General features: G+C 43.9%; 1 protein-coding gene across 3 annotated transcripts in view; it reads right to left on the reverse strand.

Moving 5' to 3' along the window:
• Window positions 1-344: 344 nt before the first annotated feature.
• The window catches only part of lrrc4ba (leucine rich repeat containing 4Ba), a 61623-nt gene continuing 48296 nt past the window's right edge, over window positions 345-13671 (reverse strand). For 2 of the 3 annotated variants that reach the window (XM_053618545.1, XM_053618524.1), the window contains 2 exons: window positions 5673-6247; window positions 345-4233 (listed from right to left, as the gene is read on the reverse strand). In XM_053618545.1, the coding sequence (XP_053474520.1) occupies window positions 2293-4233; window positions 5673-5918 (2187 nt within the window). In that variant the 5' untranslated portion in view covers window positions 5919-6247 and the 3' untranslated portion in view covers window positions 345-2292. Of the gene's footprint in view, window positions 4234-5672; window positions 6937-13671 lie in introns of those variants that run through there. The other variant, XM_053618535.1, reaches the window with a different exon arrangement.

Raw genomic sequence — 13671 nt, forward strand, 5'->3', positions numbered from 1 at the left:
CTTATTATCATAATAGGTCTGTTTTCTTTTAAAAGAGCTCTATATTTCTATATTTTCTCAGATATTTGTCCTTGTTCCTTTAAAAAAAAAAAAACATCTTTCCAGATTCTATTTCAATCTCTTACCTTTATCTTCTGTAAGAGTCATTACGGATTAAAAGTCTTTGTCCGAGTCCGAGTCCGTGTCCCAGGTTATAATCCACTGTATTTGCACTGTTAACGTTCATGTTAACGCCAGAGCCTGGCTTTCTGTTCGGTCACATGAGGGGAAAAATATATTCAGGCTCCTGGTTGAGGTTGTAGAAAACAGAGTTGAAAAGAGGCCTCGATCACAGGCCCTTCGTCTTGTGTTTTTTTTTTTTTTTTGTTGAAAGGTTTTTTTTTTTTCCCCGGTTTTGATGTTCTGACGTCTGCTAAAGTTGGTGTCGTTATTTTTTTTGTTTGTTCGTTTGTTTTTGTTTTTTTTGTTTTTAATTCCGCTGTGAGAATAAAATTTTAATCCGCTGTGGTGACAATCACGTCTAGCACAATGAAATACAAACATCACCTCTGGATACAAAAGGAACCGAAATTAAAAAAATAAAAAATAAAATAAAAAAGCTGACATATAGGCATTTTTATAATTAGAATTTAATTATAATAATACATGTAATAGCCATAAAATTGTATTCACGTCTTTAATATAGAGGGACAAATCATCATAAAATGTTTACTTTTCCCTCTCTCTCTCTCCCTCTCTCTCTCTCTCTCGCTCTCTCTCTGTGTATAGCAGCATTTAGATAAAAATTCACATTTTGCTTTTAGTTACATTACCTATTACTGTGTTATCGTTGTGGTTAGCATAGTTTGTTGGTGTCGGTGATTTTACCCCCACCCACCACCCCCCCAGCCTCAATCCGTACAATTCGATTTTAATTTAACATTGTAACGCTAAAATGTTCATACCGCGACAAGAATCTGGGATAAATTTCACTGTAAGGATGAACAAAACATGACACGTCACCAATAACCCTGTTAGTAAAATGCAACAAGAAAAGGGAAAAGGGGGCTTTCAAGGACTAAAAATAAGTCAAAACAGAAATTCCAGGAGCTCCAGAAAAAATCCAGACGTTCGGCCATTTTGGCCGTCCGTGAGCGCGCTAAAGGTCGGCAAAGTGCAGCCGCTCGATCCGTTCAAAGACGTGGCTTTCGGTCAGAAAACAAAGCAAAAAAAAAAAAAACAACCAAAAAAAATATTAAAGATTCTTCATAATTTATTTCTCTGAATGAAAATATATTTATATATCATGTGTAGTTTCACAGTTTCGTTTTTTTAAAATTTATTTATTTCTGTTGTCGTCGTCGTTGTTGTTGTTTTCAGATTTTTCGATAATTGTCTTTTGCCCTTTAGGTTCCTTCGGAAAAAAAAAAGAAAAGAAAAGGAAAGGAAAGAACGCTCTCTCTTTCTCCTCCTCCCACCTCGAGGTGTTAAAAGGATAGGGAAGGCGAGAATATGGCGGAGTCCATCAGAACGAAACACAAGCCCTCGACACAGTGCTGGTCTGTCTAATCCATCAACCCTGAATGCTACTGCAAACCTCTACGTCTAACCGAATGATAATCATGACCTATTGTTGTCTTTTCCCGGCACTCCTACAGTACACCGACCCTATAATACTCTTGGCTGCTTGTGTTGTATATACATATTTAGAACACGTCTGTATGTTCAATATACATATATAAAAAAATGTACTCTTGAATTTATAAACGTCTCATTTACTGCATACTGTGTGTGGAGTTATTTTCTTTAACTTTTCAGCGAGATAGCATCTTTGTAATGCTGATGCACAAAGATTTTGCTTTGGCACGTATCTGTGCATGTTTGGCACATAATTACTGATGGTGTATTAAATTGATACCGCATTGAACGCCGTGTGAGAGCTTTTGCTCTGCTGATGTTATCCTTTTGACACTGATCGGACTGAGTGTTGGTTCGGTAAGCGTTGATCTAAATGCTGCGGCATCTGTCTTTCTTTCTTTCTTTCTTTCTTTTCCTCCCTCCCTCCCTCTCTCTGTCTCTGGCATTGCAGTGCAGTGGTTCACAGCAACGTCTTTTTCTTGTGTAGGTAATATGTCATACAATGCTGGGTCTACCTCGCTCGTTACTCCTGAGAACAACAAACCCACGGGGGCTGAACAGCCAGTACACTTCATCTGTTTCTGTCTCCCTCATACCATCTTTCTATTTTTCCCTCCCTTATTTTATCTCTCTATCCCCTTTCTCTCACACACTCTCTCGCTCACTCTCTCCTTCTCAGATCTGAGTTTCTTGGACATTCTCTTTGGAGCCACTCTTAAAGAGTAAAGGCTCGATTTGAGGGTTCTGCCCTTTACCCATTAGGCCTTTGAGTGATCCATGGATGCCGAGGGTAGGCAGGGGCATTGAGGACGGAATGGAGCTCACTGAGACGGGCACCTGGGAACAGGAGATCGGCGTGGGTTGGGCCTGGGAACACGGGTTGTTGTTGTTGTTGAGGCCGATCCCAGAACTTCCAGAGAGCCCCAAACTCATCATGTTGTTGTTGAAGTGGTGGGGCTTGTAGTAGTGGTTGAGGTGGTCCGTCCGAGCCAGGTTGGGTAGGTTGACAATCTCCGGGTGATGCAGCCGCAGGCTCTGGCTTCCTCCGCTGGATCCGGCCTGGGGCATGGTGGAACCACCAGAGATCCCACTTCCTCGGACGCTGGCGCTGGCTCCAATTTCATCCTCCACGTTGATAATCTCAATGGCTCTCGCTGGTCCATGGTGCTTGTGCAACTGGTGCTGCTTCCTCAGCTTGTAGAAGACCACCAGCATGACAGCTGCCATGAAGGTAATAGCCACAAAGCAGCCAATGATGATCTTGGTAGTCTTCATTACATCATCCAGCCCAGTGGGGTAGCTCGGCTCAGAGACAGAGACAGTAAATGTGGGTTTGGTTGCTCGGGGAGAAGATGAGGATCCAAAAACTGATAGAGAGGAAGTTGTTGTTGGGATGGCATCATGCCAGAGACGTCCAGAAGGTGTAGGACCAGGGATGTGTATAATAGTCTCATTGATCGAACGTAGGGCCGAATCCTCTTCTCCTGTGGATTCTACAGTTTCAACAGTGACGGTAGTAAAGTAGGTGTAATTGACACTGGTGTCTGCTGCAGTGACATTCAGGACGGCAGTTGCTGTGGTGTTGCCAGCTGAGTTGGTCACCATGCAGGTGTACTGACCAGTGTCGCGCAAGGTGACATTTGTAAAATTCAGAGTTCCATCATGTAGCACCGAGATCCGGACGCGGTATGATCCATGGGTCATCAAGGTTCCATTGGGTGTAATCCAGTTTACAGACGTCATGGAGGTTCCGGTACGGCACTTGAGTTCAGCAGCCATGCCTTCGGTCACGTTGAGGTCAGTGGGGGGCTCGACGATAACAGGGGCATAGCACGTGAAATGGCTTTGGTCCAGCTCTCCAATGTATTTGCCCTTCAGGTAGGGTGGTGCATGGCACCGGGCACAGCAAGTTGTGTTACTTGGTACAGTTTCTTTCAGCCACCAACTAAGCCAAAGCACATCACAATTACACACCCAGGGATTGTGGTTGAGGTGCACTCTCTCCAGCTTCTGCAATGGGGTGAAGAGGTCATGGGGCAGTGAATGCAGGGAATTGTGGGATAGATTCAACTCTTCCAGACTCTTAAGGTCATCGAAGGCATTGCGTTCAATGACAGACATCTGGGAGTGCATGAGCCACAGTTTGCGCAAAGACTCCAGGCCTTGGAACGATCCAGGTCTTATGATTTCCAGCTTGTTTCCAGAGAGCTCCAGCTCCTCCAGCCGGATCAGGGGTGTCAGGTTGGGGATGTCCTTCAGACCGCACATGCCCAGGTTCAGGTAGCGCAGATTGACAAGGCCGACAAAGGCAGCATCTGAAATGTAGTCCAGCTTTTTGAGCTCACCCAGATCAAGGCGACGAAGGGAGGGCACGCGGTGGAAGGCATAGCCTGGCAACGTCTCGATGGGGTTGTTACGAAGCCAGAGCTCCCGAAGCTTGCTGAGATACTCGAACGCTTGTGATGGCACCAGCGTGAGACGGTTGTCAAACAGTTCCAAAGTGTTGAGGTTCGGGAGGCCATTGAACGCGCCAACTTCGATCTGACGAATCTGGTTCTTGGAAAGCTGGAGGATCTCCAAGTGTCGCAAGTGCTTGAAGGTATCTGATCTTATCACCTGGGTGAGAGAAGGTCAGGTTAAGTCCTTTGCTTTCACAGACTGGACAGTATGAGTAGTATGTATTTTGTGATATGACTGCTACATCATAAATCACCATAAATCTTTATATACAGTAAACTGTCAGAAGTTTAATATTACAATTAGAGGAATGCAAGTTAAAAATCAGTTTCACTATTGTAGCTGTGTCTGAGTTTGATTTGATTTGCACGTCCACTTCTCATGAAATATTTAGACAAACAGCGCAGACAAAAATACAAACATAAAATACATTCCATGAATAATTATAGAGCAGAGAGCCACTGTTAAAAAGAAACAAACAACCTTGAGTTTCAAACCTCCTTTTGTTTGCAGTGTACCGTGCTCTCAAAAGCAAGCGCTCATAAAATATTTCCACGTTACAGCACTCGGAGTTAGCTCAACTGCTTGATAGTGCCACCTGATAAAAACCTCACAAACACCTCGCGGCAGCCTGCTGGTGGCACGTGTAAAAGAAATTTATCACGGATGGGGAAATATCTTTACTAAACCACCGAGCAGAACCTTATCTTGTTAGATGAGGCTGAAATCCCTCCCGACACGTGATGAAGGGTGACTGCGTTTCAAGCACCGTTGCAATTTCACACATTCTGGACTCGGAGAGAACTGGCACATTAGCGGCAGCCTAAGCTACTTCCTTTCGGAAGAGAGCAAAAGGCTCCTCCTGGCTCATCGCCATCACCCTCTCTATATGAAGAACAAGAAGGGAGGGGAGCAAAAGCGAGAGTGTGAAACCCTGTGGGCTGGAGGGTGTTTGAGAGAACTGGAAAAAAAAAAAAAAAAACCTGTCAAATCTTTAATCTCTGGGTAACACAGCAACGAGAGGAAAAGAAGCCAAAAGAGAAAATATCTAGGATGTCCTCAGGTGCTGAAACATTTTTAGATTTTTTAATCATTTCAAGTGGGGCTCTGGGATACGACAAATCAATTTTTTTCATGCTAACAGGTAGGCATGATGAATGGTATTATTATTATTATTATTATTATTACATTTTTCTAAATAGTGAATGCTTTTTCTATCCCTTGCAGACCAAACCACAAGGGAATACCTCCCTAAATTGTTTAAATCCCGAATCCTCAGACCCTGGTGTTCAGATCTGGTCACTTTGCGACTCCTGATTCAGCACTCAATCGGCTCAAACTCAAACGGTTTTGGGCGGGAAAAAAAAAAAAGGTAATTATTTTTATTTGCTTTCTGTCTCAGCAGTTAAGCGAAAGATGCTTACACGGCCTTCTTCTTGCAGTTTAAGCAACGCTCGGGTTACCGGCAGTACCGGGTGCAGCAGTAATTAAAACTGCGAAACGGTTGACAGACGAGCAGCAAACACACACTCGAGCGAACAAACACTGCAGCTCTGTTAGAAAGTGATCAGATCAATATTTATCAACACAATATTTACCTGTATCGAGTTCTCCTGTAAGTTAAGGTACCGCGTGTTGTTGGATATATTTTCCGGAACCTCGTCCAGGTTCCGTCTGGTACAGATCACTCGGCTCGCTTGATTGGAGCAGCTGCAAGGTGTCGGGCAGGTCGACGTGGCTCCTGCGATGTCCTGGCCCAGGAGGAGGAGCCAAAACAGCAGCTGGGCCAATAGGAAAAAGAAGGGGGCGGGGTTAGGAAGGACGGTCACCGTGGTGATCCGCATGGCATCTGAGTCATGACCTTCCTGTATTCCGAATGTGAAGTGTGTGTATTAAACTTATTCCAGAAGATGAATATCCGTTTTGGGACTCTCCACCACCGAGTCTTGATTTTAGCTTAGTTAAACATTGTTTTTCTTTCTTTTCCTTTTTTGTTTTTTCTTCTCCTCCTCCTCCTCCTCCTCCTCCTCAGGTGAATTAATTACTCTCCTGTCTCCTGTTTGTCCTTTCTTTGTTTTTGGTTTCACACACAGACGACTCGTGTACACATATTGTATCTCCTTTGTCTTTACGGGTCCTCCGTGGATTCCAGAAACCTCCCCGAGTAGAATTACTGTAAAAAAAAAATAAAAAAAAAAGGGAGAGAGAGAAAAAAAAAACAAGACGTCATGACTTTGCGAGAAGGTCAAAACATGGCGATAAATCCTGTTTTAAATGCTCTCCTAATTACTGTGAAGTGTGCAAAGTGTATTAAGAATAATTACACAGCGACCATGCATGAATCTCCAGAGCAATAAAAAAAATAAAATAACAATAAACGCTCTCTTTGTTGAAGTACTCTGCAGTCTCGCCTTTTTTTTTTTGAAAGCAATCCCCCAGAGAAAATACGCCTCAGGATGGACCGTTTTATACTACATTATGTTTTTCCACACCCTTATTATATTTACGAGTAGCCTTTAAAATAAAATAAAAAATGCTTTTCAGTCACAGGTCTTTACAGGTAAATTCTTCGCTAGTTCAGGACACGAGTGTCGGCATCACGGTATATTTCGAATCCCTGTCAGTGAAGTAAGGAATAGAACACAGCGGGATGTGCTGTTACAGGAAGACCATCAGCGGTACGGTGTGCAACCATCTGAAATGCATTATTTCCCAATAAAAACACGCCCCAAAGTGTTTCATTTGTCCTATACCACGGCAATTCGCCTACGATTTGTACGTTTCATTTATCACTGAAAGACACATCGTACTTTTTAACCCTTTACAGATACATTTAGTGCTGGGGAACATCCGTGAAGCAAATTCCTGTTCTCGCTTTCGTTATAGCAGCTATAAACCGTCGATGTCATGTTGCAGAGAAACCAGAAAGTGCAACGTCCTCTCTCCTGAAGATGCGGTAAAACTTAAACGTTAAACTGTTACAAAGCGCTGACACTGGAGACTCCTTCCGTAAACGTTAGAGAAATGTCTCCACAGCGCATCGACACGATTTGAATCCGTTTAGGTGGCGTGTCTGCTTAACGAGTCCAGATGTGAACGAGTCGTTAGTATAGGGACGCTTTGAGTTGCAGCTGGAACGAACCAACACCTCCTGACCAGTCGGATTTGAGAATTCAACGGTGCTGCGATATAGCGCAACGTGGCTGCTAATCCCAATGCTAATGGCGCGCCGAGGGCGTGAGACGGCACGGCCCGTTTACTTTGATCGATGGCTCGTTCAGCGCCGACCCCTGAGCCGGAGAGAAGCGACCCCCACTGTGGGGTTATTTTGACCTCGGTGACCTTATATAAGAGCATCTGGTGAAACACAGGCCGTTATTAATGGCGGCTGTCCACATAATGGACACGACACGCAAACGCATTTGACACGTGGAGGCGTCGGAGCCTGGCGGAAAAATGAGGGATAGATTGCGATGGATTATGAAACTGATAGATGACTGCACAGCTGCAGGGAGAGGAAGAAATGATCAACGTTAATGGATGAGCACTGAAAAAAAGAGAGAGGACAGAAGGTGAGAGAGAGAGAGAGAGAGAGAGAGAGAGAGAGAGACAGTACAGGATGAGCATAAGATCGAGGCAAGAAGAGGGGAAAAAAGACATATGGAACGTGAAAGGACATGAGAGATAGAAGGAGAGACAGAGGCATTAATATTAATAATCTCTCCCAATGAAAGAGAGGAGAAGGGCTTGAGAGAAGGAGATGGATATGAAACACCGAGATGGAGGGAGGGCAAGCACAACATGGAGGCGCATATAAAGCAGAGGGAGAGAGGGAGCGATGCGGAAGAAAGACAATACGAGCAGGATGAATATAAAGCAGGGAGAGATGGACAGAAAGGAGAAGAGGAGAAGAGAAGAGGTAGTAGACGATTTGAAAGCTGCATTAGAGACCGATATCCCCGGTTAGATTGATCAATAATGCGCACATGGTGTGTAATGGCATTACGACTGACACACACACACACACACACAATCCAGACTGCAGACTTTGCATGCTACTGTGTGTTAGCCCAGATTTGCAATTCTGCCATATCCCAATAGATTCCCGAACCCCGCATGGCAGTCTGTCTGGTTCGGCTCGTTAAAAAAAAAAAGTGCAGATAATCGCCATAAAAGCGTTGATTAAAACATCATGCTCTGAATTAGCGACACCTTCATTTTATTTACCCGCGCCGTGTCATCTTCACGCATAACTGACACCAGACACAATTAGCTGTGAGTGTGAAGCGCCACGTTAAGTGACTGTGATGGGAGATGACATCTGCTGCCGTGGCCGCTGAGTCAGACGAATCAGAATCAGAATCGAATCCAGACCGAGACGCAGAATCAGGTCGAGGCCTAAGATACGTTCAGATACTGCGGCTGTGTGTTACGGTGAAATTGACTTCTATAGGAATGCACTGTAAGGGCCGGTTGCTCAAAGTCATGCCTAGTTTGCTTCCTTACACAGACTGGCTTTGTAGATTAAAGGAGCCATTTGTTATTTATTTATTTATTTATTTTTTTTACATAACAAGCTTTCTCTTCCCTGAAAACTGACTCCACCCACTCCGCTGAAACTGTGCATGCCTCATGAGAAAAAAAAAAGCCTGTACTACATCGCCCCCTGCTGTTTACGTTAAATTCGTTACTTCGTTAAGAGTATGCATAGTTAAAAGCAATTCTAATCCAGGTACAGTAGAGTTCAGGGGTGACACTAACCGGTCACATGGAGTATGTGGAAGAGGGCAGATAGCGCTTTCCTCAGAGTGTGTTAGGTAGCTAACTAAAGAAGTGTTAGCTTTCGCCATGTCATGTGATAGATGAGAGATGACTGGTGGGTGGGAACAAAAAATAAAGCGTTTGCATGATGGGGGTGGGGCCATTACCATATATGGTGTCAGGGCATTATAAATGGGAGTGGCTACAAATTTTAACATAGTGTATACACTCTTCATGTCCTTTCCTTCCATCGATGGGTCCCTATCCTCATCCAAACCTCCTTCCATACTGCTCTTGTTTGCTTCCTCTCTCTCTCTCTCTCTCTCTCTCTCCCTCTCTCACTCTCCCCGTGTATATTCCTCAGGGTCCGGTTAGTGTGTAAATACTGCACTGCCCTCTGCGTGTGATGAAAGATTAACCTGCTGCTCTGACACACATTAACCCTTTAGCGTGGAGTCTGCACTAGCATCCTAACATCTCTCTCTCTCTCTTTTTTCACTCTCTCTCTCTCTTTTTCTCTGCTCTATCCATCACCTCGCCCCTCCCTCCCTCTTTCTCCTGCTCTCCTCTCTGTCAATTCAGGCCTTAGCAAAGAGAGTTACCATGGTTACCTTTTCACCAAACTCTCCCTTTCTCTCTCTCACTCCAGCTGTATCCATCCCATTCCGCCATCCCCCTCTCCTTCCTCCATCTTCCACTCATTAACATGCAGAAACACAAGCACACACACCCACACACACACACACACACACACACACACACGTGCATTTAAGACGTCTCACAAAGTAGGCCTCGTGATGCATCATGTCTGCATAAGTGCTCGACACACACAAACACACACTATTCATGCATATCGCACATTTCATTCAGCGATCTGAGAGAACGTGTGTTTCATGACATACGATGCAAACGCGGCTAGTAAAATCCCTTTAAACCTCAAACGTGCATGCTGCGGGGCATCATCACGGGAACAAAACGCACAACAACTTAAAGACATGCAGACAGCCACGGAAGGAAAGGGCCTTCCTATTTCTGCTTCATCGCTGCGTTCAGCGTCTATTTATTCCACTCAACAAGAAATTCTTTAGACTAAAATGCCCCACAGGCAAAGACACATGAAGAAGAATGCTCGATCAGCAAAGGAAATAAAAACAAATCTTCTGAAGCAGAACAACATCAGCACGGATCTGTCATAAAAATACTGATTGTCTTTTGGGCTGTCTGTTGCTGAACAGGACAAGAAGAGAGGCCACGCCTCCTTCAACAGGACAAGCACAGAGGCCACACCTCCATCAACAGGACAGATACAGAAGCCACACCTCCTTCAACAGGACAGATACAGAAGCCACACCTCCTTCAACAGGACAGATACAGAAGCCACACCTCCTTCAACAGGACAGATACAGAAGCCACACCTCCTTCAACAGGACAGATACAGAAGCCACACCTCCTTCAACAGGACAGATACAGAAGCCACACCTCCTTCAACAGGACAGATACAGAAGCCACACTTCCTTCAACAGGACAGATACAGAAGCCACACCTCCTTCAACAGGACAGATACAGAAGCCACACCTCCTTCAACAGGACAGATACAGAAGCCACACTTCCTTCAACAGGACAGATACAGAAACACACTTCCTTCAACAGGAAAGATACAGAAGCCACACCTCCTTCAACAGGACAGATACAGAAGCCACACCTCCTTCAACAGGACAGATACAGAAACACACTTCCTTCAACAGGACAGATACAGAAGCCACACCTCCTTCAACAGGACAGATACAGAAGCCACACCTCCTTCAACAGGACAGATACAGAAACACACTTCCTTCAACAGGACAGATACGGAAGCCACACCTCCTTCAACAGGAAAGATACAGAAGCCACACCTCCTTCAACAGGACAGATACAGAAGCCACACCTCCATCAACAGGACAGATACGGAAACCACACCTCCTTCAACAGGACAGATACAGAAGCCACACTTCCTTCAACAGGACAGATACAGAAGCCACACCTCCTTCAACAGGACAGATACAGAAGCCACACCTCCTTCAACAGGACAGATACAGAAGCCACACTTCCTTCAACAGGACAGATACAGAAGCCACACCTCCTTCAACAGGAAAGATACAGAAACCACGCTTCCAAAGGAATATCAGAAGGAACAGTCAGTATCTGGTGTTCTCGAGCTGCTTTAAGTACTTCAGTGCATCTCATCCTCATGGACTGCACCAGATTGGTCAGTTCTCGTTGTGAGATGTTCCCCCGCTCTTCCACCAAGGCATTTGCAAGTTCTTGATCACGTCTGGGAGGGACACACGCTTACATGTAATGTTCCACTGTGAGGACGATCAGCTGTCCTTCCTGTCTCCCTGTAGCACCGTCTCAGGCGTCTTACATTACAGACATTACAGTTTATTCCTCTGGCCACATCTGCAGTCCTCATGCCTCCCTGCAGCAGGTCTATGGCATGTTCACGCAGGTGAGCAGGAACCCTAGGCATCTTTCTTCTGGTGTTTTTCACAGTCAGTAGAAAGGTCTCTTTAGTGTCCTAACTTATTGTAACTGTGACCTTAATCACCTTCCGCCTCTAAACTGTTTGAGTCTTAAGGCCTGTTCCACATGTGCACGTGCAATAATTGTTTATGGTTCATTGAACAAGCGTGAAAAACATCATTTGAACAAGTGTTTCTCCACACAGGGGGAGATCGGAAGGGGGGCACTAATTGTTTTCAAGAAAAAAACACAGACAGGGCATCATTTGAGTACTCAGCGTATTTTATTGCTTTTCATATAGAATGAGTATTAATTGAAAAACCCCGCGTTCCCTCTCCCTGTGTATTTTCTTTTTTGCTTGGAGAGAGGTGGAGCTTATCCTGCCGTTTATCTAGCTGTCAGTGCAGAACAGTGTTCCCAACTTAGCCACTTTTCAGACCCCTTTAGCAACATTTTTGGCAAAAAAAACCCCACCACCTAGCGATAAATCTATCGACTTTTTGTTCAAACCGTAGCAACTTCCCGCGCCCTTCATCCCAATTTACAGCATTCATATGCGAATGTTTTTACAACGCAAGACGAATGTAATGCAACATGTTTTACATGTAAAATAGTCCACGTTATTACAGACTAGTTCTCTTGTAGTCGTTAAAGTGTTCAGAAACTTTCAGAAATTTTATATCATTCATGTTCCATACCTGTCTGTTATATAGTTTTATAAAAGTCATAAAAGGTGGTTTTTTTTAATCATAAAAGTTATGAAAAGTAATTAAAAAAGTACAAAAACACAAAAGCAAAAAAATCTATCTATAATAAGGAGTCTTTATTGATCACAAACAACACAGTGAAATTGTTTTCTTCACATACCCCAGCCTGTCAGGAAGTTGGGGTCAGAGAGCAGGGCAGTCATGATACAGCGCCCCCTGGAGCAGAGAGGGTTAAGGGCCTTGCTCAAGGGCCCAACAGTGGCAGTTTGGCAGTGCTGGGGATTGAACCCCCGACCTTCCGATCAGTAACCCAGAGCCTTAACCAATCTATTTATTTATCTATCTATCAAAAACAGAGTATAGATTAATTTATAAATAGATAAATTTTATATAGAATATAGATCATCATTATACCTGGTCTCCTCCAGTATGGGCGGGGCGGGGGGCGTGCCACATGATAGGGGAGGCTTGTGGGGGGGCTTTAGTTACGAAAGATTGAGAACGCCCGGTTTAAACCCTTTCCGATAAAGATCTGTAAATCTTATTTGGATTTGACAAAATTATCTTTAAAATACCGAAAAAAGGGACGCTTCTCTTTTTGCGGAGTGTGTTTCCAAGAATGAACAACATTGGAATTAAAATCTAAAAAGGTGCTTGATTTAAGTTAAAACAAACGGGCCTGTAAAAGAGCATTCGTGAACACTTTTTTTGAGTGTGAAAGTGTAATTAAGACGCGACAACCCTGAAATGGCTTCTAAACAAACGAAACTGCTGTCTAATAGTTTAACAGTGACACGGAGAGAGGAAATCAGATCAGACTGAACAAACGCTCGGGTGTCTGACAGCTAAAAAACACTTTCGCTGATTCTGGTTTCCAAAAATACCTGAGCAATATGATTTTACACTCACAGATATATCTCATTTCAGCAAATCCCACTTGTATAACGCTTCCTTTCACAGCGCGGGGCGTGATGGAGCTCAGATATGACAGCGCAGGTACTGTATTACATGTGTATCTTTTTATTACATATCGTCACTCCGAATGCCGTTTAAATCCTACATATCGTCCCTTTAAGCTCTACAGTTGTACTACAGACGTTTTATGCAGAAATCTGAACAAATATGAGGTGAGAATATTCAAGAAGGTTGGGTGTGCACAGAGCTGAGAAAAAAAAATAAATCAGTTTAACAGGTTTTATTTATTAATGACCCCCAAGTCACCCCTGTTTAGAGAGTACACGGCGAGCAGGAGGCTGATGGGATGTGAAGTGTTGAATGCTGTTATGATGTAGGGTATTAAAGTTATGGGTAGGGGCTAGAGGCAGGGCTGGGAGGGTTACTTTAAAAATGTATTCCGTTACAGATACTTCATAAAAAATGTAATCAGTAATGTAATCCAAGTATGACAATATGAAAGTAATGTAATCTGATTATTTTTGGGTTACTTCAAGGCCACAGATGTAAATAAAGTCAAAAGCACTACGATTCAATTCAGTTTTATTTGTATAGCGGTTTTTTACAGTTGACATTGTCACAAAGCAGCTTTACAGAAACATATACATTTCCAATGTAAATCTACCCTAAAGAGCGAGCCAGAGGCAACGGGGACGGTGGCGAGGAAAAACTC

This window comes from Ictalurus furcatus, chromosome 2 (assembly GCF_023375685.1).
Source record: "Ictalurus furcatus strain D&B chromosome 2, Billie_1.0, whole genome shotgun sequence".
NCBI classification, from domain to species: domain Eukaryota; kingdom Metazoa; phylum Chordata; class Actinopteri; order Siluriformes; family Ictaluridae; genus Ictalurus; species Ictalurus furcatus.